General features: G+C 41.9%; 1 protein-coding gene across 1 annotated transcript in view; it reads left to right on the top strand.

Annotated features, from left to right (window-relative positions):
* The window catches only part of STK32C (serine/threonine kinase 32C), a 160,798-nt gene that overhangs the window by 116,195 nt on the left and 21,963 nt on the right, over positions 1-22,640 (top strand). Inside the window, exon 3 of the mRNA XM_051982780.1 lies at positions 20,446-20,597. Within this exon, the coding sequence (XP_051838740.1) occupies positions 20,446-20,597 (152 nt within the window). The remainder of the gene's footprint in view (positions 1-20,445; positions 20,598-22,640) is intronic.

The raw sequence follows: 22,640 nt of genomic DNA, 5'->3' as shown, positions 1-22,640 counted from the left end.
TCAGTAGTAATAGCCTCATTACCATTCAGCTGCTGCAATTTCCAGGCTTCTGGCTCCCAGGAGAGCAAAGGAAAAGGTTCCATCTTGTTTTTCCTTCTCTTTCCCCAGTTTAGCCCAGCTTGCTCCAGTAGCCTTGGGGCCTTCTTTCTATCGTGATGTCCTGTCGAGTCCAATGGAGGCAAAGGATATGGTGAGGGTTAGCGAGCTCTGACTTTGCATCAGGATTTAAACCATGACTTCACCAGACTCAGTGTGTGACCCCATACAAGTCGTTCCCCTTCTCTGTGCCTTAATGTCTTTCTCTGTACAAAGAGACAGCACCCCCCCCCAACAGATATCGAGATTCTCCATTAGAAGCTCTATGGTCTCCACTTATAGACACAAGGCTCAGGACTGGCTCATCTTTAAACCCACAGCCCCAGAGAAAGTGAGCCTGACAAGGGATGGAAACATTTCTGCTAAAAGACAAACAAGCGAGGGAAGGACTCAGTGTTCTGAGCGGGGTTTGCTCAGTTCATCACTTGATGTGCAATTATCTGATTGTAATTCTAAATATATTGAGAGGGAGACAAGCACTAATTAGAGGTCTTCTTCAGGAAGGGTTAGGAGGAGCAATCCGGTCCACCCATCAAATAGCTGGCTTGCTGCCTGAGATAACTGTTTTTCAATCCAAATGATGATTTTGTCGAAAAAAAATTAAGCACCTATCATGAAACCCAGCAGCAGAAGCTGTCTGGAGAGATGGGATGCTCCAATTAGGAAAACAAGTTAAGAAGGATCGTTTCCTTCCCCTCCCCTGCAAACCTTACTCCTCAACCTTTAGCAAATCACTTAACAGCTTATGTTTCCCCTTTATAAAAAGGAAAGGGGGAGATTAGGTGATCTCAAAGGTCCCTTCCAGCTTGCATTTCTAAGACAATCTACCTGATCTGTCTCTCTGTACAGATGCCATCCTCCCATTCACTGACAGTTACCCAGGTCTACCCATCAGTCAGCCAATAAAGATTTATTAAGCACCCCCTCTGTGCCAGGTTCTGTGCTAAATGTTGGAGATATAAAAAAGGGCCAAAAGCAGTTCCTGCCCTTAAGGAGCTTACCTTGTGATGGGGGAGACAAGCTGCAGATCATTATGTATAAAGAAGCCACAGACAGGATAGATTGGGAATTACCCAGAAATATCATTTTGTCCCTAATTATCTCCCCCTTCTCCTCTGTTATAGATATTTGAAATCCCAGGGATGGGAATAATTCCTTAAATTAGTGACTCCAGTGAAGCTGATTATCAATCCTCAGCTCTTTTGTGGCAATTATTTGACTAGATTCTGTTTTCCTAACAGCTAACTCAGAGCAAGCTTAAAGAGATAAATAAGAGAATTACAGCATCTGAATTGGAAATAATCACAAGGCCATCCAGCCCAATCTGTATCCCCTCAAAAACACATCTGATAAATGGTCACTCCACTTTTGCTTGAAGCCCTCCAGGGAGGAAGTGCCCTAAGGTGGCTCACTCCATTTTTAGATAGCTCTACTCTTTAGGAAATTTTTCCTGTCCTGAAGTCTCATTAACCTCACTTAGCCCTCACTCTTACTTCTCCTTTCTAGGACCAAAGTAGAATCAGGCTGCTGATTCAATATGCCATACTTTCAAATACCCAAAGACAGCTGTCTCATCCCTGTAAATTTCTTTTCTTTGTTAAACATTATGAACTCAATAATCTTACCTCATTTTCTCATCTGAAAAATGAGGAGGGTGAGCAAGATGGCACCTCAAGATCATGTCCAATTCCATCTTCTGGGGCTGACCTAATGCTGCAGTTCAAGGTCTCGTTTTTATACTGCTGTCTGTATCATCACATCATTGTGTGAAATTGATTCTGAAATTTTGGGGCCACTAAAACTGCCCGCTCTTTTTTCAGCTTAATTGCTAGCCAGCCACGCCTCCTCCGTGGCTCCTTGTGAAATGGATTTTTGAAACTCTAAAGTCGTATTTCTGATCCATCATTATTAAGTTGTAGATGACTGGATTCCAACAAATGCCCTGTTGCCATATGTAATGGGCTGAGGCTTGAGTTGATGCACTGAGGTTCCAAGCACATGAGGCTAAATAGTAATTGGACCATACTCTATTAATACGTAAGCTTGGAGAAAGAATGGCCCCCGCCCACTCTTTGTGCAAGTCCTGATGTGTTGTATAGGAAATGACGATTTTGGTGGGTGGAGGCAGGGGAGTGGAAAAGGAAGGGGAGGAGAGACTTTTGGGACCTCTTGACTTCAGCGCTGGTATGGTCCAATTACTATTTAGCCTCATGTGCTTGGAACCTCAGTGCATCAACTCAAGCCTCAGCCCATTACAGCCATCCTAGATGTTCTCCAGTTCATCACGGTTCTCTCTGGCTAAGGATTAAACTTCTCTCTCTTCTCCCCAGGATTCTGTTCCATCACACATTTAAACTCAACTATCCTTATCATTTACACTGTTTCTTAAAAAGTTTATGCCCAAAACAGACCATTTATTATAAGAACTTTGCTCAGCTTTTCCCTCCACTTGTATAATTTACTAACTTTTCTTTCCACCAGGAGGCTAACCATTAAATCATCCGGAGAGGTCAGATATTGGAGAACCATTCATTAAACACACACCATGTGCCAGATACTGGACTAAGCAGTGAGGATACAGAGAAAGAGAAAAAAGTCTGCATTCAAGGAGCTAATGTCCAAAGGGGAGACAACAGGCAAATAGTGAAGTGCAAAGAGACAGGATGGATAGGGAGCAATCGCAGAGGGAAGGCAGTGGAACTGAGTGATCCTGTAGAAGGTGAAATTGTGGCTGGGGCTTGAAGGAAGCCAGGGAAGCCAAATGAAGGAGAGAAAGAGGGACAGCATTCCGGGCATGGGCGATAGTCTGGGCAAATGCCCAGAGTCTAGAGAGCGAGTGTCCTGCTTGAGGACCGACAGCATCAAAGTACAGGGAGGGGATAAGGCATAAGAAGCCTGGAAAGGTAGGATGCAATTTGGGAAAGGCTTTGAATGCCTTTTTATTTGATTCTAGAGATGATAAAGAGCCACTGGGATGTGCTGAGTAGGAGGAGGTGACAGGTTCAGATCTGTACTCTAGGAAAATCATTTTGATAGCAAAGTGGAGAGTGGACGGCATTGGAGAGAGACTTGTGGCAGGAGACTGTCCAGAACGCTGCAGTTTCGAAAGACATGGGGCTGTGACCCCGGCAAAAGCCAGGGTCTCCTCTTCACCTTCTCAATCCCTTCCTTCCCCTTATTGGGAATTTGTTTCACTGGGTCAAGTCATTTTCAGAGATCATAGAATAGTGAGTCTAAAGTGAAGCAAAGGGAGGTGGGGACAGACCAAGGGGAGGCCATGGCCCCTGTTCAGAGATCCAGGCTCCAGGACACTTTTTAAAGGCAGGACTCAGGAGAAATCTATAACTTCTCTTTTTTTTTTTTTCCTCTCCCAAGTCCAGAAGGCTTCTTTAACACACAATTGGGATTAAGGAAAAGCAGGCTAAGTTTACTGCCCAAGGAACAACATGTAGAAAGACGCTGAGGCAGCAGTGAGGGGGATTTTTCAACAGGGCTTTATGCAAATGCACATTTTTAAAAGCCAGATAAGCCTGTTCTCCCTGGCCTGGAGTGATCTCCTTTGGTACTGGAGCTGTCCAAAGTCTCCAGGAGGCAGCGGCACATGAGGATCTGATTCCCAAATGTTGGGTGTCAGCCACATAAAGACACGCTTTGGGCCATCTGTGCCCTCATCCCTGCTTTCATTGACAAAGTTTTGATTTGGGAAACTTCCGTTTAGCAGCCAAGAAGTGTTTGCTTTTCAGATGGCAGAGAAGCAATGGCATCTCCAGAGAATGCTGCTTCTTTTTCCTTTTTTCACTTAAAACAAAACTTGCTGAGATCCCTTCTTTTCAGTTCAATCATAATTGCTCATTGTATCCCTGTTCTTCCTCCTCCCAGAACCATTTCTGTAACAAAGAATGAAATGTTTAGCAAAATGCCCCAGTATAATGGAAGTCCAATGACTCTGCCCTTATTATTCTTGTTATCTGCCGTCTTTCTCCAAGAGTACCAATGACATCATGAGGGTCAAAGGGGGACATCTTGACTCGCATGTGAATTGTATTTGAGAGGGACAGAGCCACAATTATCAGCTTCCTTCTCTTCTCCAGTCACTGAAGCCCAGTGGCAAGAAAAGATCAAGACAACTGGCAATGGCCCAGGATGCACAGGGTCATCTCGATCTTTCTAACTTAAGGTCTTTCCCAGGTCCCAGTTCAATGCCCAATGGTTGGTAAGATTGAGAAAGAAGATGGCTCAATCTACCATCACAAAGATAGCAGTCTCAAAGTTTCAGGAGAGGACAGAAAGCTATGATTATTTACACTCACTCTAAGCCATCAAAATCTAAATAGTGAATCTTAAGAGACTTGGGTCGGGGCTATCATTGGTCATTCATTGAAAACCAAAGTGATTTGAGTTTTAAGGTGGAGTCAAGTGGCTCCATTTCAAACACAAGGGACTTTTAAAAGCCTGTGTGTATTTTTTCAGAGCTATATTTCAAGGGAAAAAATACATAAGAAGGGGGACAAAAAAGTAAATTGTCCCAGGTTTTTGAAAAAAAAAACTAGTGAAGAGGAAAAGAGAGAGAAACAATACCATTCCCCAACTCTGCCCAAATTGGCAGGTTGGTCTTCAAAGAGTAGTGACTACTACTCTCAGATAACATGTAAACATCAATATATATAAACATTCTCCTAACAATTTAGTTCACTTGGATGGGACATAGAGTTGCAGAAGCTAAAATATATTGGGGCTCTAGTACTTTCCCAACATGAGACACCAAATATTGGGAAGTGGGATTGAACTCAAAATATATATTCGGCTTATGGGTTGATGTCTTAGAAGAATTTGTAGACTTAGATCATGTCCAAATCAAGAGACAAAGATTTTATTATTGACTGGTGGTCTAAGTTCCAAAAAAAGTTTTAGTGATTAATAAGGGGAAAGACTTGGTCAAAGTTCCCTAGCAGAATTTGTCATTAACAAGGGTGAAGACACCATAACACAGGGGAAGGTGCCATAAGGCAGGCAAACTACCTAGAGAACTTGCTGCCATAAGAGGAGCAGTTCCTAATGAACTCACCATTGTGACAGTAAACAGGCTAATCCTAAAAAGGAGTCAGTGGAGAATTAAGTCATCGACTGGCAGACTAAGTTGCAAAAAACCAAGTGGAGAACCCCTAGGTTCTTTTAAAGAAGAAAAGATTGATCGACATCTATAACTTGATCCTCTGATGAGATACAGTGACTATGGCTTCATGATGATTTTGTCTGTCAATACTGGGTCTGGAATCAGGAAGAAAAGTTTAGATCTTGACTCAGACACTTCCTAGCTGTGAGACCCTGGACAAGTCACTTTTAAGACCCCCTGACCTTAGAGTGCTTCTGTCTAACAACCTGTCAATGATTCTAAAGTTTTCTGACCTTACAATAACCCTGCAAACATTACTGACTGTTGCTCAGTGATAACCAAGTTCCTGAGACAATAGTGAATAAACTACCCCTCAAACCTACCTGTAAGCCATAAAATGAGCAAATAAGTAACATGAAGCTCCACTCTACCTCTGTCCTGGAAATCTATCTCCATTCTCTTGGTTCTTTGCTAAACTCTTTTGGAACTTAGCCGGCTTCAACTGGTATTACAAATACAATAAACTTTACCCCCTAACTTGGAGATAGATTCAAACTGCGGATTCTTTTGAGACACCTTGCGACACTGGTCTGTGACCCCAATCTTTTGGAGTCCCTTCTGAACTTCAACAAGTTCATCCTGTTCACTTCAGTTTCCTCATCTGTAAAACGAACTGGAGAAGGAAATGGCCAACCACTCCAGTGGCTCTGCCAAGAAAACCTCAAATGGAGGCACAGAGTCAAACGTTACTGAAACAACCTCTATTTATTCCATTTTGTAGGAGTTTTTGATTTTGTAGTATTTGTTCAGTTTCTTTATTCAACTTCCCTTCTATTGATGGAACACAGTTTGCTTAGCCATTCTCCTGTTGAGGAGCATCTACTTTATTTCTTGTTCTTCTACATAACTAAAAAGTTCTACAATAAATAGTTTGATGGATATGGGAGTGTAAGCAACATAGAGTTATATTTCCACATAGAGACAAAGATGCCAGCTGACCAAGTTAGTTGTATAAAACAAGATATTGATCCACTGAACTGATAAACTGATAAAAATCACTTCATGAAAAGGAATTACAAGTTTTAAGTGTGCATATTTAATGAATTAATTAATATTAACTTCTCCCCAAAAGGGAAGTTTTCCACCATTTTTGAGCATTTGATGAGGACGGGGGACGGTCTAAAGGAGAGATGTATAATGGGAGGACCAAGAAGTCCAAGGAGTCCATTCTTATGTAAGTGCAGATCCACCCAGGGACTGCCCTGCGTGGGTCACTCATTTCTTGCAAGAACCATAAATAAACCAACTTACTTCATAAGCTCCTGAATTTCTTAGTAGCATATTTCTAACATAACCGCTAATTCTGTTTTTTTATGTCCTATTAAATTCCCAACAATAGAATTTGTAAAAAAAAAAAAAAAAAAAAGGCAGAAAGTCGTCATTGTATTTGTATAAATCCAAATTGCATACCAGAAAGGTTGTGCCAATTCGTGTTTCCACCAACAATGCATCAGTGTCCCTCCCTTTCCACCCCACCAACATTGATTTTTCCCATCTAATGTCATCTTTACCAGTTTGGCTTCCTTCACAGTTGTGTGTGTGTGTGTGTGTGTGTGTGTGTGTGTGTGTTCTTTGAACTGACTCATCATATTTTGACTTGTTTGTTTTTCCCCTTTACGCTGGGGGGCTCACTTATTACTACAGGTGATGCTAAGAATTTGGGGCATTTGGCCAAATCTCAGATAAAATTAACAGCAAATTTAACCCCCATGATGTATGGTTGACTGGTGGTTGTCCTTTGTTCTCGAAGAGACCCAAAATGACATCACTGTGTTAGAGTCGAGTTACAATGTGGCTGTGGCTGATTGGACCAATATGAGCTTGGGATGCTCTCCCACAGATCAGACACAAATAGTCCCTACGAACATTTGGGGTGGCTGCTCCAAGAGCTAACAATATGATAAGAAGTAGGGGTTTCTATTATTGGGATGCTTTATTTATACCTCAGAGTTGTTTTGGTTACTTAAGCTATTAGAGAATTTAGCCTAGTGGATTAATGAATCCTGCCTGCTAGAAATGCACTGGCTTTGTTACCACTGACGAGTCAATTATCTCAGTCAGGGAAAAGCATGAGAATCCTCTGGTCCCTCCTCTTTGCCCAGATTTCCCTCTGAACTTTTACCAAACCAGACCGTTTACCTTTCCCTGGATGTGATATCCCCTACCTGGATATTTCTGCTTCAGCTATCCTTACCTTTTGAATTCCTACCCTTATTTTTCAGGGTCTATCTCCAATGCTACTTTCTTTTTTAAAAATGTCTTTAAAATTTTAAATCGTATTTTATTTTCCCCAATATACTAAATATACCAAAAATATTCACCTTTGCAAAACCTTGTGCTGCAAATTTTTATCCTCTCCCCCTTCACCGCCCTGTCCTAGACAGCAAGCAGTCCAGTGTAGGTTAACAATGTGCAGTTCTTCTAAACATATTTCTATATTTGTCATGTTGCACAAGAAAAATCAGATCAAAAGGAAAAAAAAACTCAGAAAAGAAAAAAAACAAGCAAACAACAATAAAAGATGAAAATACTATGCTTTGATCCACATTAAGTCTCCATCACTTTCTCTCTCAATGTGGATGACTCTTTCTATCCCAAATTTATTGGAATTGGCATCACCTCATTGTTGAAAAGAGCCAAGTCCATCACAGCTGATCATCACATAATCTTGTTGTTGCCATGTATACTGTTCTCTTGGTTTTGCTCACTTCTTTTTGCCATCAGTTCATGTTAATATTTCTAGGCTTTTATGAAATCAACTTGTTTATCATTTCTTATAGAACAGTAATATTCCATTATATTCATTTACCATAGTTTATTCAGTCATTCCCCAACTGAGGGGGGCATCCATTCAATTTCCAGTTTCTTGCTGCTACAAAAAGGGCTGCTGTAAACATTTTTTTGCACATGTCGGTCCTTTTCCCTCTTCTACTTTCTTTTTTTAGGATTTTTAAAATTAAACTTTGAATACCAATTTTTTTTCCTCTCTCCATAACTTCTCCCCTCCCTAAGATGGTAAGCAATTTGATTTAGATTTTATGTATATGCATGAAATCACATAAAACTATTTCTACATTAGTCACATCATGAAAGAAGAAATAGAACAAAAAGGGAAAAACCCCCTACAAAAAAAAGTGAAAATAGTATGCTTCTATCTGCATTCAGACTCTATCATTTCCTTCTTTGGATGTAAAGAGTTGAATCAATCATACTTGAGCATCCTACAATGTTGCTGTTACTGTGTATAATATTCTCCTAGTTTTGCTTACTTCACTTTTCATCAATTCATGTAAGTTTTTCCAATTTTTTCTGAAATCTGACTACTCATCAGTTCTTATAGCACAATATTATTCTGTTACATTCACACACCACAACTTGTTTAGCTATTTACCATTCGATGGGCATCCTTTCAATTTTCAATTCTTTGCCATCATAAAAAGGGCTGCTATAAATATTTTTGTACATGTAAGTTCTTTCCCCTTTTTTATGATCTCTTTAGCATGCAGACCTAGCAGTGATATTGTTGGATCAAAGAGTTTGCAGTTTTATTGTCCTTTGGACATAATTCCAAATTATTTGCAAGAATTGTTGGATCAGTTTGCAACTTTACCGATAATGCATTAGTGTCCCAGTTTTCCCATAACTTCTCTCACTTTTCTTTTCTGTTGTATTAGCCAATCTGATAGGTATGGGCTGGTTGCTCAGAATTGTTTTAATTTGCATTTCTCCAATCAAAAGTGGTGGAGAGCATGTTTTCTTATGACTATAGATAGTTTTAATCTCTTCATTTGAAAACTGCTTGTTTGTATCCTTTGACCATTTATCAATATTCTTATTAATTTGTCAGTTCTGAATATATTTGAGAAATGAGGCCTTTATCAGAGACACTTATAAAAATCGATTCTCAGATTTCCTTATACTCTTGCTTGCATTGGTTTTATTTGTGCAAAATCTTTTTAGTTTAATATAATCAAAATTATCCCATTTCATAATTTTCTCTAACTCTTGTTTGATCATAAATTCTTCCCTTCTCCATAAACCTCACAAATAAAATATTCCTTACTCTCCTAATTTGTTTATGGTATAACCCTTTATGTTTAAGTCATGTATCCACTTTGGTTTTATCTTAGTATATGGTATAAGATGTTGGTTTATAACTAGTTTCTGCTGTACTATTTTCCAATTTTCTGAGTTTTTTTTTTTTTTTTTTTTGCCAAATAGGGAGTTTTATCTTAGAAACTGGGGTTTTGGAGTTTATCAAAGACTAGATTATTATGATCATTTATTATTATGTGTACCTGAATTATTCCACTGATCTACCATTCTATTTCTTAGCCAGTATCAAATAATTTTGATGATCAGCACTTTATAATATAGTTTGAAATCTTTTATGGATAATCCACCTTCCTTTGCATTTTTCATTAATTCCAAGGCCCCTACAGAGGGTGAGCCTCAGGGGATGACATAGCTTGGATTGTGACTGGACAATTTCCCCAGAGAATGAGATCATGGAGTTGATTGAACTCTATTAGTGCTTTCTCTCTGTATGTCCCAGGGATCAAATTTATGAATTCTTCAATTTCTCTCTACCCAACACACCCACCATTCAAGACCTTATCAGCAAAGAGAGTTTTATTTCCTTATTGCTTAGTCTATTCCCTTCAATTTCTTTTTCTTCTTTTTTATTGGTAACACTGAATAATGGTGGTGATAATGGTCATCTTTGCTTCACGTCTGATCCTGTTGAGGAAGCTTCCAGTGTATCCTGTAATGCTTGTGGATGGTTTTAAATAGATACTGCTTATCATTTTAAGGGAAGCTCCATTTATTTCTATGCTCTCTAATGTTTTTAATAGGAATGGGTGTTGTATTTTGTCAAAAGGTTTTTCTGCATCTATTGAAGGAATCCTACGATTTGTTTTGGTTTTGTTTTTGATAACCAGCCCTACATTCCTTAGCAATTCATCTGGTCCTGGAGTTTTTTCTTAGGGAGCTCATTGATGGCTTGTTCAATCTTTTTCTACAATGGATTAAGTATTCTATTTCCTCTTCTTTATTCTGGGCAATATGTGCAAGACCATCTACTTCACTTTCTCCTCCAGGGTCTTGTGGGTCTAGTGGCAAGATATAGATCAAGATGACTGGAGATGGCCCCGATGCAGTGGGAGATGTGGGCCTTTTTAAGCTAAGGTCTTCAACAGGTCTTAGTTTGACTGAGGCCACACCCATTCAATGCTTAGGGTTGGTAGCCATTGAGGCAAAGAATGGCCTCTTTCAAGTAGCCAAAAAAATAAAGTCTAAATAAATAAATCTGAAAGAGGAAGACCCTCAGGGTTTCTGGCCCAAACAGAAATGATTGTTTATTTGCATTCATTCTGATTGAATCAGGTCTCAAGCAATGACCAATTGGGGGCCAATCAACGAGAGTCAGAGTGATTTGGCTTTAAGGCAAGATCCTTAAGAAAGAAATCTTGTCAGGAAACCCCAAGATATCTGAGGAAATTTCATCCATCCTAAAGAAAAGGAAAGTTTTTTAAGAGCATCTGCAATTAAAGGTATGATAAAGGGGAAAGAAGAGAGAAAGGGAGGAAGGAAGAGAGGAAGGGAAGGAGTTTCACAATTGGAACTGGTCCACAGTAGAGGAACTCTCCTCACAGAGATCGTTGTTTGTCTCTCAAGACATGGAATAGTTAAATGAATGAAAAAGATCACATAACCTTGACTCAGAGACAGGACTTGAAACTTACTATGATGGGGCAACTAAATGGCACACTGGATAGAATATGAGCCCTGGAGTCAGGAGAACCTGAATCCTAATCAGAATTTTAATCTACTTACTAGCTGTGTGACCCTGGGGTATTTAGATAGATAGATATTTATAGTAAATATTCCTTCATTTCACTTAGATTGTCAGATTTATTGGCATACAATTGGACAAAATATCTTCTAAATCATTGTTTGAATGTACTTTTTATGGGTTGTGAATTCACCTTTTTATTTTTATATGAGTAATTTGATTTTCTTCTTTTAAAAAATCAAATTAATAATGGTTTATGTATTTTATTGTTTTTAATAGAAATAGCTCTTAGTTTTATTTATTAATTCAATGGATTTCTTACTTTCAATTTTAGTAATTTCTCCTTTGATTTTTAGGCTTTTTAATTTAGTGTTTAATTGGGGATTTTTAATGTGTTCTTTTTCTAATTTTTTAGTCACATGTTCAATACATTTATATACTCTTTTTCTATTTTATTGTTATAAGCATTTAGAGATAGAAAATTTCCCCTAAATATTTCTTTGACTGTATTTCATAAACTTTGGTATTTTTTCTCATGATTGTCATTCTCTTTCATGAAATTAACAATTGATTCTATAATTTATTGACTCATTCTTTAGAATTAGATTATTTAAATTTCCAATTAATTTTAAAATTATCTTTCTGCTGCCTTTTAGGGAATGTAATTTTTGTGATCATGTTCTGAAAAGTATGAATTTATTATTTCTGCATTTCTCTATTGACTGTGAGTTTTTATGCCCTAACAGATGATCAATTTTTGTGTAGATGCTGTGTACTGCTGAGAAAAGGGTATATTCCTTTTTTTTCTGTCCTCATTTAATTTTCTCTAGAGGTTTATCATATCTAACTTTATTAAAACTTCATTCACTTCCTTAGCTTCTTTCTTGTTGATTTTTAAGTTACATTTATCGTTCTGAAAAGGGAAAGTTGAAGTGCCCCATTAGAATAGTTTTATTATTTATTTCTTCCTCTAAAAGTCACTTAATTTCTTTAGAAATTTGAATGCTATACCCTTTGATCCAATAGTGTTTCTAGGGGCTTATATCCTAAAGAGGTCATAAAAAGGGGAAAAGACCCACATGTACAAAAATGTTTATAGCAGCCCATTTTATATTGGCAAGGAACTGGAAACTGAGTGGATGCCCATCAGTTGGGGAATGGTTGAATAAATTGTGGTATATGAATGTAATGAAATATTTTTGTTCTATAAGAAATGACCAGCAGGATGATTTTTGAAAGGCCTGAAAGAGACCCACATGAACTGATGCTTAGTGAAGTGAGTAGAATCAAGAGAACATTGTATACAGCAATAACAAGATTATGTGATGATCTGTGTTATTTCATGGATCTGATGACTTGGCTCTTTTCAATAATGAGATGATCCAGGCCAATTACAATAAGTCTTATTGTATGACTTATTATATCATTAGACTTATGATGAAGAGAGTCATCTGTATCCAGAAAGAGGACTATAGGCACTGAATATGGATCACAACATAGTATTTTCACCATTTTTGTTGTTGTTGGTTTGCCTTTTTTCTAATTTTTTTCTTTTTTGATTTGATTTTTCTTGTGCAGCATGAAAAATATGGAATTATGTATAGAAGAATCGCACATATTTAATATATGTTTGATTAATTGCTGTCTAGGGGAGGGGATGTGGGAAAGAAGGGAGAAAAATTTGAAACACGGTTTAATTAGCAAGAGTGAATGTTGAAAACTATCTTTGCATGTATTTTGAAAATAAAAACGTTATTATTAAAAAAAAGAAATTTGGATGCTATACTCTTTGATGCATATAGATTTAGTATTGATATTACTTCATTGCTTATGGTACCATTTAGCAAGATATAGTTTCCTTTCTTGTCTAATTAGATGTTTAATTAGAGCTCTTTTTCCCTTTTGCTTTGTCTGAGATAATGATTGCTCTCCCTGCATTTTTAACTTCAGCTGATGTCTCATAAAGTTATTAGCTTCCACTTGTCTAATTCAATTGTTTTCTTCAGTTAATTTTTTGTCTCCTTTTCCATTTGTTCAATTCTGCTTTTTAAAATAATTATTTAATTTTAAACTTAAATAGAAAATGGAAAGAGAAAAAATTTCAATGCATATAGATGAACACAAGAGGGGATTCAAAATTTAAAGCAATAAATTTCTATTTCGAGAAAGCCTATATATCTTGGGCTGGAAAAACATCTCACCATTTCCTCTGGTAGGTTCTGTCATAAATTCAATTTGAGGCTTGATTTAAAGTTCTTTCAAGGGAAATTAAAGAAATTTCAGGCAGCTTCCTGCCTTTTTCTGCCATCTTGGCTCTGCCTTCAATACCACTTTTTCATGACCCTGTCCCTTTCCCCCATGTGGAAGTCATTTTTCAGATTCTTCAATTCTTAGAATGCTCTGTGTGAATTCATTCTATCTATCTATCTATCTATCTATCTATCTATCTATCTATCTATCTATCTATCTATCTATCTATCTATCTAAATATTTATCTCTCTCTCTCTCTCTCTCTTTCTCTCTCTCTCTCTCTCCATCCCTCTATCATCTATATTTATATATTTATCTACCTATCATCTATCTATCATCCATCTAGCTATCTATTTAAGCACATCACATATATTCCCACACTTGACTCTGGACACGTTTAAGTATGTCTTATTTGATTTTTTTTTCTTTTTTAGTATGTCTTTGAGACAGCCAGGTGGCACAGTGGTTAGAGTAGGTGAGTACTTCCTGGAATAAGGAAAACAAGTTCAAATCTGGTCACAGACATTAGCTGTGTGGTCCTGGACAAATCACTTAACTTCTCTCTGCTTTAGTTCTTTACTCCATAAAATGAGGATAATAATAATACTCACCTTCCAGGGATGTTGTGAAGATAAAATGAAATAATATTTGGGATGCACATAGCAAACCGTAATTCACAATATAGAAATCCTCCCTATTATGGGGACTTATTCACCTGTAAACTTATGAGCAGAGATCTTGCATTGTCTTTATTTTTGTTATTATTATAAATGCCAGTTAGGTCCCCTTTTTGCTATATATATGTACACACACACACACACATATTTGCTGAGGCAATTGGGGTCAAGTGACTTACCCAAGGTCACACAGCTAGTTAAGTGTCTGAGGCTGGATTTGAACTCAGGTCCTCCTGACTTCAGGGCTGTCTTTATCCACTGCGCCATCTATCAGCCCCTGCTATATATATATATATATATATATATATATATATATATATATATATATATATATATTTAAGCGTAGTTCAGGTAGAACCATCCTGGGCCACAGCTCTCTACAGCTGTTCTTCTTTAATAGAATATCCTGCCTACCATTTCACAGGTGAATCACTGCATTTTCTAATTGAATAATAGCCCTGCAAGGTGAGCTTCTTGTAGACTTGCTGGCACACCTCTGGCACAATGCCAGTGGGAGACAAGATAATGGGGAGGATGGGGACCGGATCCTATTCTCACATTTTCTTTAGCTCAGTTTCTATTTTGAATTTTTTATCTTTGTAGCTTAGAGATTATGAGTGATTAGTGTGGTGATAACCATTACAAATATTGTTTCTGCATTTTCATGGATCAACGTTATGGTGAAGACAATCGTGGGCAGTGATTTTGTGAGTGTTAATGATCTAGTTCATTACAATTTATTTTTGGATTTTCAAAATTATTTTGAAGCTTGCATTTGTAGAATAGAGATTTGTCATCTTAGTTTATGAAAAATAGAATCCTTGTGCATTGCCATAGCTACCATGTCATCTCTTGCTAGGTATTTGTTGCTGTTGGGTTGTGTTTCGCTCTATTCCATTTGGGTTTGTTGTTTGTTTTTTTTTTCCCTTGGCAAAGATAGTGGAGTGTTTGCCATTTCCTTTTGCAGCTCATTTTATAGATGAGGAAACTGAAGCAAACAGGGTTAAGTGATTTGCCCCAAATCTCGCAGCCAGGAAGTGTCTGAAGGTCGATTCCCACTCAGGAAGATGAGTCAGCCCGACTCCTGGCCTGGTGCTCCTTGCACTATGGCACCACCTAGCTGCCCTTGCTAGGTATTTCGTAGGTGCTAAATTTTCCCAACTTGACGTAATTACAGGGTCCTCAAACTACGACCCGCTGGCCAGATGCGGCAGCTGAGGACGATTATCCCCCTCACCCGGGGCTATGAAGTTTCTTTATTTAAAGGCCCACAAAACAAAGTTTTTGTTTTTACTAAACAAGTCAGGCCCTCCAACAGTCCGAGGGACGGTGAACTGGCCCCCTATTTTAAAAGTTTGAGGACTCCTGTTAGAGTATACAGTTGCTTTCGTTTCCTTTCACAGTCAGTGAATAAGTCTGGCCTGTCCTGTATTTCAGGAGACAATGATAGGGTCCTGAATTGCTTCAGTTCCTCCTCTGTGAAATGAATGTTAAGGAAAAAGGAGAAGGAAACAGCCCCAGGATCTTTGCCAAGAAAACCCCAAATGGGGTCACAAAGAGTTAAATTCGACTAAACTACTGAACAACAATAAGTACCTAGCAAGGATCACCTGCTCGCTAGGGTTATGCACGAAGAATCTGTTATTTTTCATAAATTAAATCCCTATTCTCCCCTTCTGCTTCTACAAACAAATGCACACAATTTAGCCATTTTTGGACACACCTTTCTCACAATTCTTTTCCCTCAGTTAATTTGGATGTTACCCACAGAGGACCCTTTGATTCCTTGGATCTTAGCTATTTCATGTGATCCATCTAGGGGCAAAGGACTTTCAGTCATGCTCGGGAAATAAAGTCTCCGTTATTGCTCCTAGAGTAATATCTGTTTGGATGGCATTTCTGCCCATCTTTAACCTGCTTATCATTTGCACTGTCCACCATCAGTACTTTTCCTTCTTTTTTATGAGGAAATTTTCATCTTTGTGTAGCTGCCTTAGGTCAACAGATCCTGTGTTTCATTATTATTTTACAATTTTGTTGTTATTGTTTGTCCTTCACTCTTGAACAACAGAAACAGGTTTTATTCAAATAGTTCCAAAGTTCATTTTTATTTACATTTACGGTTCCAGAGGTGTACATTAGTAGTGCAAGTTCCAGAGGTGTGCATGAGGAGAGCAAGTTCCAGAGGTGTGCATGAAGAGTGCAAGCTCTGGAGTTGTGCATAATGAGTGCAAGCTCCAGAGGTGTGCATGAGGAGGTCAAATTCCAGAGGTGTGCATGAAGAGTGCAAGCTCCAGAGGTGTGCATGAGGAGTGCAAGCTCCGGAGGTGTGCATGAGGAGTGCAAGCTCTGGAGCTGTGCATGAGGAGAGCAAGCTCTGGAGCTGTGCATAATGAGTGCGAGCTCCAGAGGGGTGTATGAGGAGTGCAAGTTCTAGAGGTGTGCATGAGGAGTGCAAGCTCTGGAAGTGTGCATGAGGAGAGCAAGTTCTGGAGGTATACATGAGGAGTGCAGGTTCCAGAGGTGTGCATGAGGAGTGCAGGCTCCAGAGGTTTGCATGAGGAGTGCAAGTTCTGGAGGTGTGCATGAGGAGTGCAAGTTCTGGAGGTGTGCATGAGGAGTGCAAGTTCTGGAGGTATACATGAGGAGTGCAGGTTCCAGAGGTGTGCATGAGGAGTGCAAGCTCTGGAGGTATACATGAGGAGTGCAGGCTCCAGAGGTTTGCATGAGGAGTGCAAGTTCTGGAGGTGTGCATGAGGAGTGCAAGCTCTGGAGGTGTACATGAGGAGTGCAAGCTCTGGAAGTGTGCATGAGGAGTGCAAGTTCCAGAAGTGTGCATGAGGAGAGCAAGTTCTGGAGGTATACATGAGGAGTGCAGGTTGCAGAGGTGTGCATAGGAGTGCAAGTTCTGGAGGTGTGCATGAGGAGTGCAGGTTCCAGAGGTGTGCATGAGGAGTGCAAGTTCTGGAGGTGTGCATGAGGAGTGCAAGCTCTGGAGGTGTACATGAGGAGTGCAAGCTCTGGAAGTGTGCATGAGGAGTGCAAGTTCCAGAAGTGTGCATGAGGAGAGCAAGTTCTGGAGGTATACATGAGGAGTGCAGGTTGCAGAGGTGTGCATAAGGAGTGCAAGTTCTGGAGGTGTGCATGAGGAGTGCAGGTTCCAGAGGTGTGCATGAGGAGTGCAAGTTCTGGAGGTGTGCATGAGGAGTGCAAGCTCTGGAGGTGTACATGAGGAGTGCAAGCTCTGGAAGTGTGCATGAGGAGTGCAAGTTCCAGAAGTGTGCATGAGGAGAGCAAGTTCTGGAGGTATACATGAGGAGTGCAGGTTGCAGAGGTGTGCATAAGGAGTGCAAGTTCTGGAGGTGTGCATGAGGAGTGCAGGTTGCAGAGGTGTGCATGAGGAGTGAAGGTTCCAGAGGTGTGCATGAGGAGTGCAGGCTCCAGAGGTTTGCATGAGGAATGCAAGCTCTGGAGGCGTGCATGAGGAGAGCAAGCTCTGGAGCTGTGCATAATGAGTGCGAGCTCCAGAGGTGTGCATGAGGAGAGCAAGTTCTGGAGGTATACATTGTAATGGGCTGAGGCTTGAGTTGATGCACTGAGGTCCCAAGCACATGAGGCTAAATAGTAATTGGACCATACTCTATTAATATATTAGCTTGGAGAAAGAATGGCCCCCACCCACTCTTTGTGCAAGTCCTGATGTGTTGTATAGGAAATGACGATTCTGGTGGGTGGAGGCAGGGGAGTGGAAAAGGAAGGGGAGGAGACGGCTCAGTGGATAGAGCACCAGCCTTGAAGTCAAGAGGACCTGAGTTCAAATCCAGCCTCAGACACTTAACAAACAGAAAAAGTTGTCGAAAGCAGCAAAAGCAAAAAGAAGAAGAGAAACCCTGGTTGTGTGACCATTTTCCACTCCCCTGCCTCCACCCACCAAAATCGTCATTTCCTATACAACACATCAGGACTTGCACAAAGAGTGGGTGGGGGCCATTCTTTCTCCAAGCTAATATATTAATAGAGTATGGTCCAATTACTATTTAGCCTCATGTGCTTGGGACCTCAGTGCATCAACTCAAGCCTCAGCCCATTACAATACATGAGGAGTGCAGGTTCCAGAGGTGTGCATGAGGAGTGCACAAGTTATAACAAATGTCAACCATGTTAAGTGCATTCTTCCTGTTGATCTTTGACTTCAGGTTGCCAGCAAATCTCTTAACATGCATGGCTACAAATCTTTCTTTGAGAACTTGTTTGCTGCGTCTTGCCCAGAAGGAGCTAAGGTATTTTTGAGAGCAGCAGAATGCTAGAAACACCCCCTGCTGGTGGACAGAAATCCTCACCATTCCCTGATCAAGCCTCTGGGACCCTCTGATTAGTAGAGAGAGAGGATGAGTGACTGACTGGCTAGCGCCTCCTGTTGCTAGAGAAGAGGGAGAGTCGGGAAGTCTTATGAGAAGAGAAGAACAGCTTCGGAGGGCATGAATGCCGACATGAAGTTAATGAGCAAATGGGATCCGGCACAGAAGTGTTGAGTGACCACGTCCATCGGAAGCAGCTGGATGGAGCTCTAGAGACCAACTCTGCAAGACCCAATGAGCAGAGGAGGCACGGAGCTAGCACAGCCCTGCTCCCCTGGCTCTTCTTTCCCTTCTTCTACATCTGTGAAATGGAGATAATAATAGCGCCTGTTTCCCAGGCTTGTTGTGAAGAAATGATATTTGTGTTTGAGGTGTTTGTGACAGTACTTAGCACGTAGTAGGCCCTCAAAAACAAACTCTTGCTTTTCTTCTTTCCTTCCTACTTTGTAGAGACTTCTCATTGTGATGCAGCCAGCAAGTGTCAGAGCCAAGACCAGACAGCTCCTTCCTATGAGAACTGTCCTCCTCTCTTTTCCCCCCAGTGATGCAGGTCCCTGGGAACACGGTCCGCCCTTGTTGTTCAGTTGATTATTGCTTGATTGATTCGGGTCTCTCGACTTCTTCCTGCCCAGTGGTTGTGCCATTCCTCCCCTTTGCCTTTTATCTTTGGGCATCTTGTACCTTCCCCTCTCCGAGGCAGTCCCCGCTTCGGCCGGTCTTTGTAGATGGGGGTCTCTGGAGCCAGAGAACCCGAGTCTGAGCTGCATCTCCTCCCCACGGAGGTAAGCCCTGCACTCAGCTCTTACCAGTCGAATCCCCTCTGAGTTTCAAGGCTCCCGAATTGTCAATCACGAAGCCTGGGAAGCGAAGAGAATGACTCCCATCCCCCTTTCGGAGCCCCGAGTTCCTCAACAAATGTGAGCAAACAGATGATTTGGTTTTTAATGGATGCAATTACAGTTCCTAAAACCTATTTATTTTCATTGCCCTGGGCTTCTGCGTGTGATATTTCCTTCGTTCTGGTTCCCTGTTTTGGAGTTTGTGCCCTCATGAAACCAAGAAGCCTGGGAAACCCAGACGCAGGGAAATAGATACGGAAATGGGGCCGTCCCAAGGCTCCTCTTGGCTGAGGTGTTGCTTGCTCCAGAGACCCTACGCCGATCCCTCCGGAGAAGCACAGGATAGACCCCCTTGGCCACCGACGGGCCGGGAGCCAGCCCCCTGCGGGGAGGGATACCCTCTGCCAGCCCCTGCCCACGAGGCAACGTCTGTGTTGCTGTGGAAGTTCTAAGGATGCCGTTGTAGCCAGCCCAGGACAAGGCCCTTAGGCTGTCTCCATGTGCCCCTCCTGCCCCCTCTGTCCCGTCAGGCTCAAGAAAGGGAAGACAAGCCAGGAGGATGCCATAGTGCGGCCGACAGACACGAACTGTGGGACCCTGGGCCCCGCGACTCCACATGCGGGAGCTACAGGAGAGACGGCGCCGGCTCTGGAGTCGGGGTCTGGGTTCAGGTCCCACCCCGATGATGCTCATTATTGTACGACTGTACATCACCCCCTTCCCGGGACTCACTTTCCATATTTGTACAATGAGGGGGTCGGATTCCCAAGACCTTCTAGCTCCAGACAGACTTTCCCTTTAAAAGTGTTTCCGGCACCCACAGCCGCCTGTCCCCGAAAGCTGGATTTTTGTAAATCCGAATCGCTTTTTCTTACAGAGATGTAAGAGCAGCTCAGAGACGCTTTTTAAGGTGACGTTTCTCATGGGAAGGTCTTTCTCTTTTGTAACTAAGGCCCTTTGACGAGCTCATAGCCATCCACATGAGAACAGGAAGGGGATGGCCCTTCTCACTGTGGGCAGGGCTGGACTTAGGGAAGCTGAGGCTCCGTGGGGCTATCCAGGGGCAGCCCCGTGCCTGCTCTTTGACCCTGCTCAGTCACCTCCATTCTTGGGGCCGGAGTTCCCTCCTCCATCTATCCAATGGGGTGGGGGGGAAGCAGGAGTCTGTGCTCCCGGGGTCTGTGCTCCCACAGATCCCCTCTTCCTGCGAGTGCCTTGTCTGGGATTCTTTCCTCCGTTCTCTCTGTGCCCCTAGGTGTGCATCGTCCAGAAGCGGGACACGGAGAAGATGTACGCCATGAAGTACATGAACAAGCAGCAGTGCGTGGAGAGGGATGAGGTCCGGAACGTGTTCCGGGAGCTGGAGATCCTGCAGGACATCGAGCATGTCTTCTTGGTGAATCTCTGGTGAATATCTCTGTGCTGCTGGAGTTTGCAAGGACTGTTGGGTAGGGACGGTCTAGAGGGTTTTCTCTAGGGCCTGGGAGGAAAATGCACCTGTTAAATCCGCCTCAGGGGTGGTGCTGACCAAACTTTCCCTTTGAAAAAAATACCAAGAGCTTTTCATTTTTCAAAATACATGCAAAGATCATTTTTACCATTCATCTTTGCAAAACCCCGTATTCCAGACTGAAATACTTCTCCCTGGCCACTTCTCCGAGATGTGTGTGGACCTCCTCATTAGAATATTCCTTCAGAGCAGGGTCTATCTTGCTTTTGTATTTGTATCCCCCCATTTCTTCCCACAGAGCCATTAATTCATTGACATAGTCCATCCCACCTTATATGACAGATGGGGAAACCAAGGCACAGAACAGGACAGGGACTTCCTCAAAGTCACCTAGTTAATCGAGGGCAGATTTGGGTTTTCAGAATATTGCTTTGGAGTTGGAGAAGAGTGATCCTTACATATCCTCCTGATTTAGTCCATGGGAAAGGTGGGGAGAGCATCTCCAAGCCGCTGGGGTGGGGAGTGGGTGGGGGAGACCTGACTGGATGGGCTGCGTGGGTAAGAATGAGAAAATGGAGGATGACCAGTTGACTACAAACCGGCTACAAATGGCTACAATGATCCCCTCGGCAGGAAAGGCAGGTAGGAGGAAGATGGATTTCAAGAGGAAAATGATGGATTAAACATGTGATGGGATCTAAACCTGGGGTGTTTGAGATGCCTGTGGGAACTGTCCTGTCCTTCCAAGCTGAAGATGAGGTCAGAAGAATGGCTAGAAGAAGCTGGCAATCGCCTACCTAGGAGTGATAATTAAACTCTTGGGAACCAATGAGATCTCAAAGTGAGATAGTATCGAAAGGAAGTAGAGGAGGATCCAGGACAAATGGGGTGGAGCTGGGAGGGTCAATGGCCGTGAATAAGCAGCAAAAACAAAAACAAAACAAAGGAGGGAGGAAGAGAGAGTGAGTGATGAGAAGAAGAGAGGGCAAACAAGTTTCAAATGTCAACTAGAGATCACTCAACGAGAAGTATTTGTGAAGTGCCTAAGAAGGAAGAAACCAGAGAAAAGGCGACTGGATTGAAGTGATCACCAAAAGAGGCCAGTTTCCTCTGATGGGAGGACGCAGATCCCCCACAAGCGCTGAGCAGTGAGTGGGATGTGAGAAGTGCAGCCCATCGGTGTGGGCAGCTTGGGGAGGTGCTTGGCAGACTGACCCGGGCTTGACTTTTACCAGCTTTACCGAGCTGCCGACCCAGAGGCCCAGTCCTACAACAGTCTCTGTTATGATGAGCAAGGGGAACATGGGGATTGATGATGAAAACTCCTCTGGGTTTTGGGACTAATTGTTTGACTGCCCAAGGCCAGACATGTTTTCAGTGAGAAGGAAGGACTGCCCTGCTCCTGGAAAGACACATCTAGGGCCATCTTCCTGCACATGACTCATCGGAGATGCTCAGATACCATCTTGCTGGGTGATCAGCTGAGCTCATAGTTCATTGTGGGGCATTAGTCACCTCTGACTAGAAGACTTAGCAATGGGGAGTGCGGTGTGGGAGGAGGCTCCCTGTCAGGGTAAGCAGCCGGACCAGTGAACCCATTGCTTCTCTGCGTGGAGAAGGCGCCCGAACGAGGAGTCTGACAAAGTCCAGCTTGTGGAAGGCCTGACACAATGATGGAAGATGGCTTCCCTGGGCTGTACCGCGTCTGCCTTGAGCCCTCACCCTATTGATTGGGCCCCACTCACTCTCCTGTGAGAAATTTGGTTACTGTGGTGGAGTTCACTGTGATATAATTGGGAAGAAATGGAGGCTCCCTTTGCCCTGGTTGGAGCCCCCAAAAGCTGTGTCCTCGCTGCTTTGAAGTAAAGCTCAATGTAGCAAATGCCAGGTGAGGCGATGGAGGTGAGGAGTCCCTTGGCCCTTCTCCATCACCTCATCCAGCTGCCCAGGGAGAGCCAGGAGATGCCCCCAGAGTCAAACCACCAGGCTCATTGAGCCGC

This window comes from Antechinus flavipes, chromosome 2 (assembly GCF_016432865.1).
Source record: "Antechinus flavipes isolate AdamAnt ecotype Samford, QLD, Australia chromosome 2, AdamAnt_v2, whole genome shotgun sequence".
Lineage (NCBI taxonomy): Eukaryota > Metazoa > Chordata > Mammalia > Dasyuromorphia > Dasyuridae > Antechinus > Antechinus flavipes.
The sequence above is the reverse complement of the archived record's forward strand: the minus strand, read 5'-3'. Positions and strand labels throughout refer to the sequence as shown.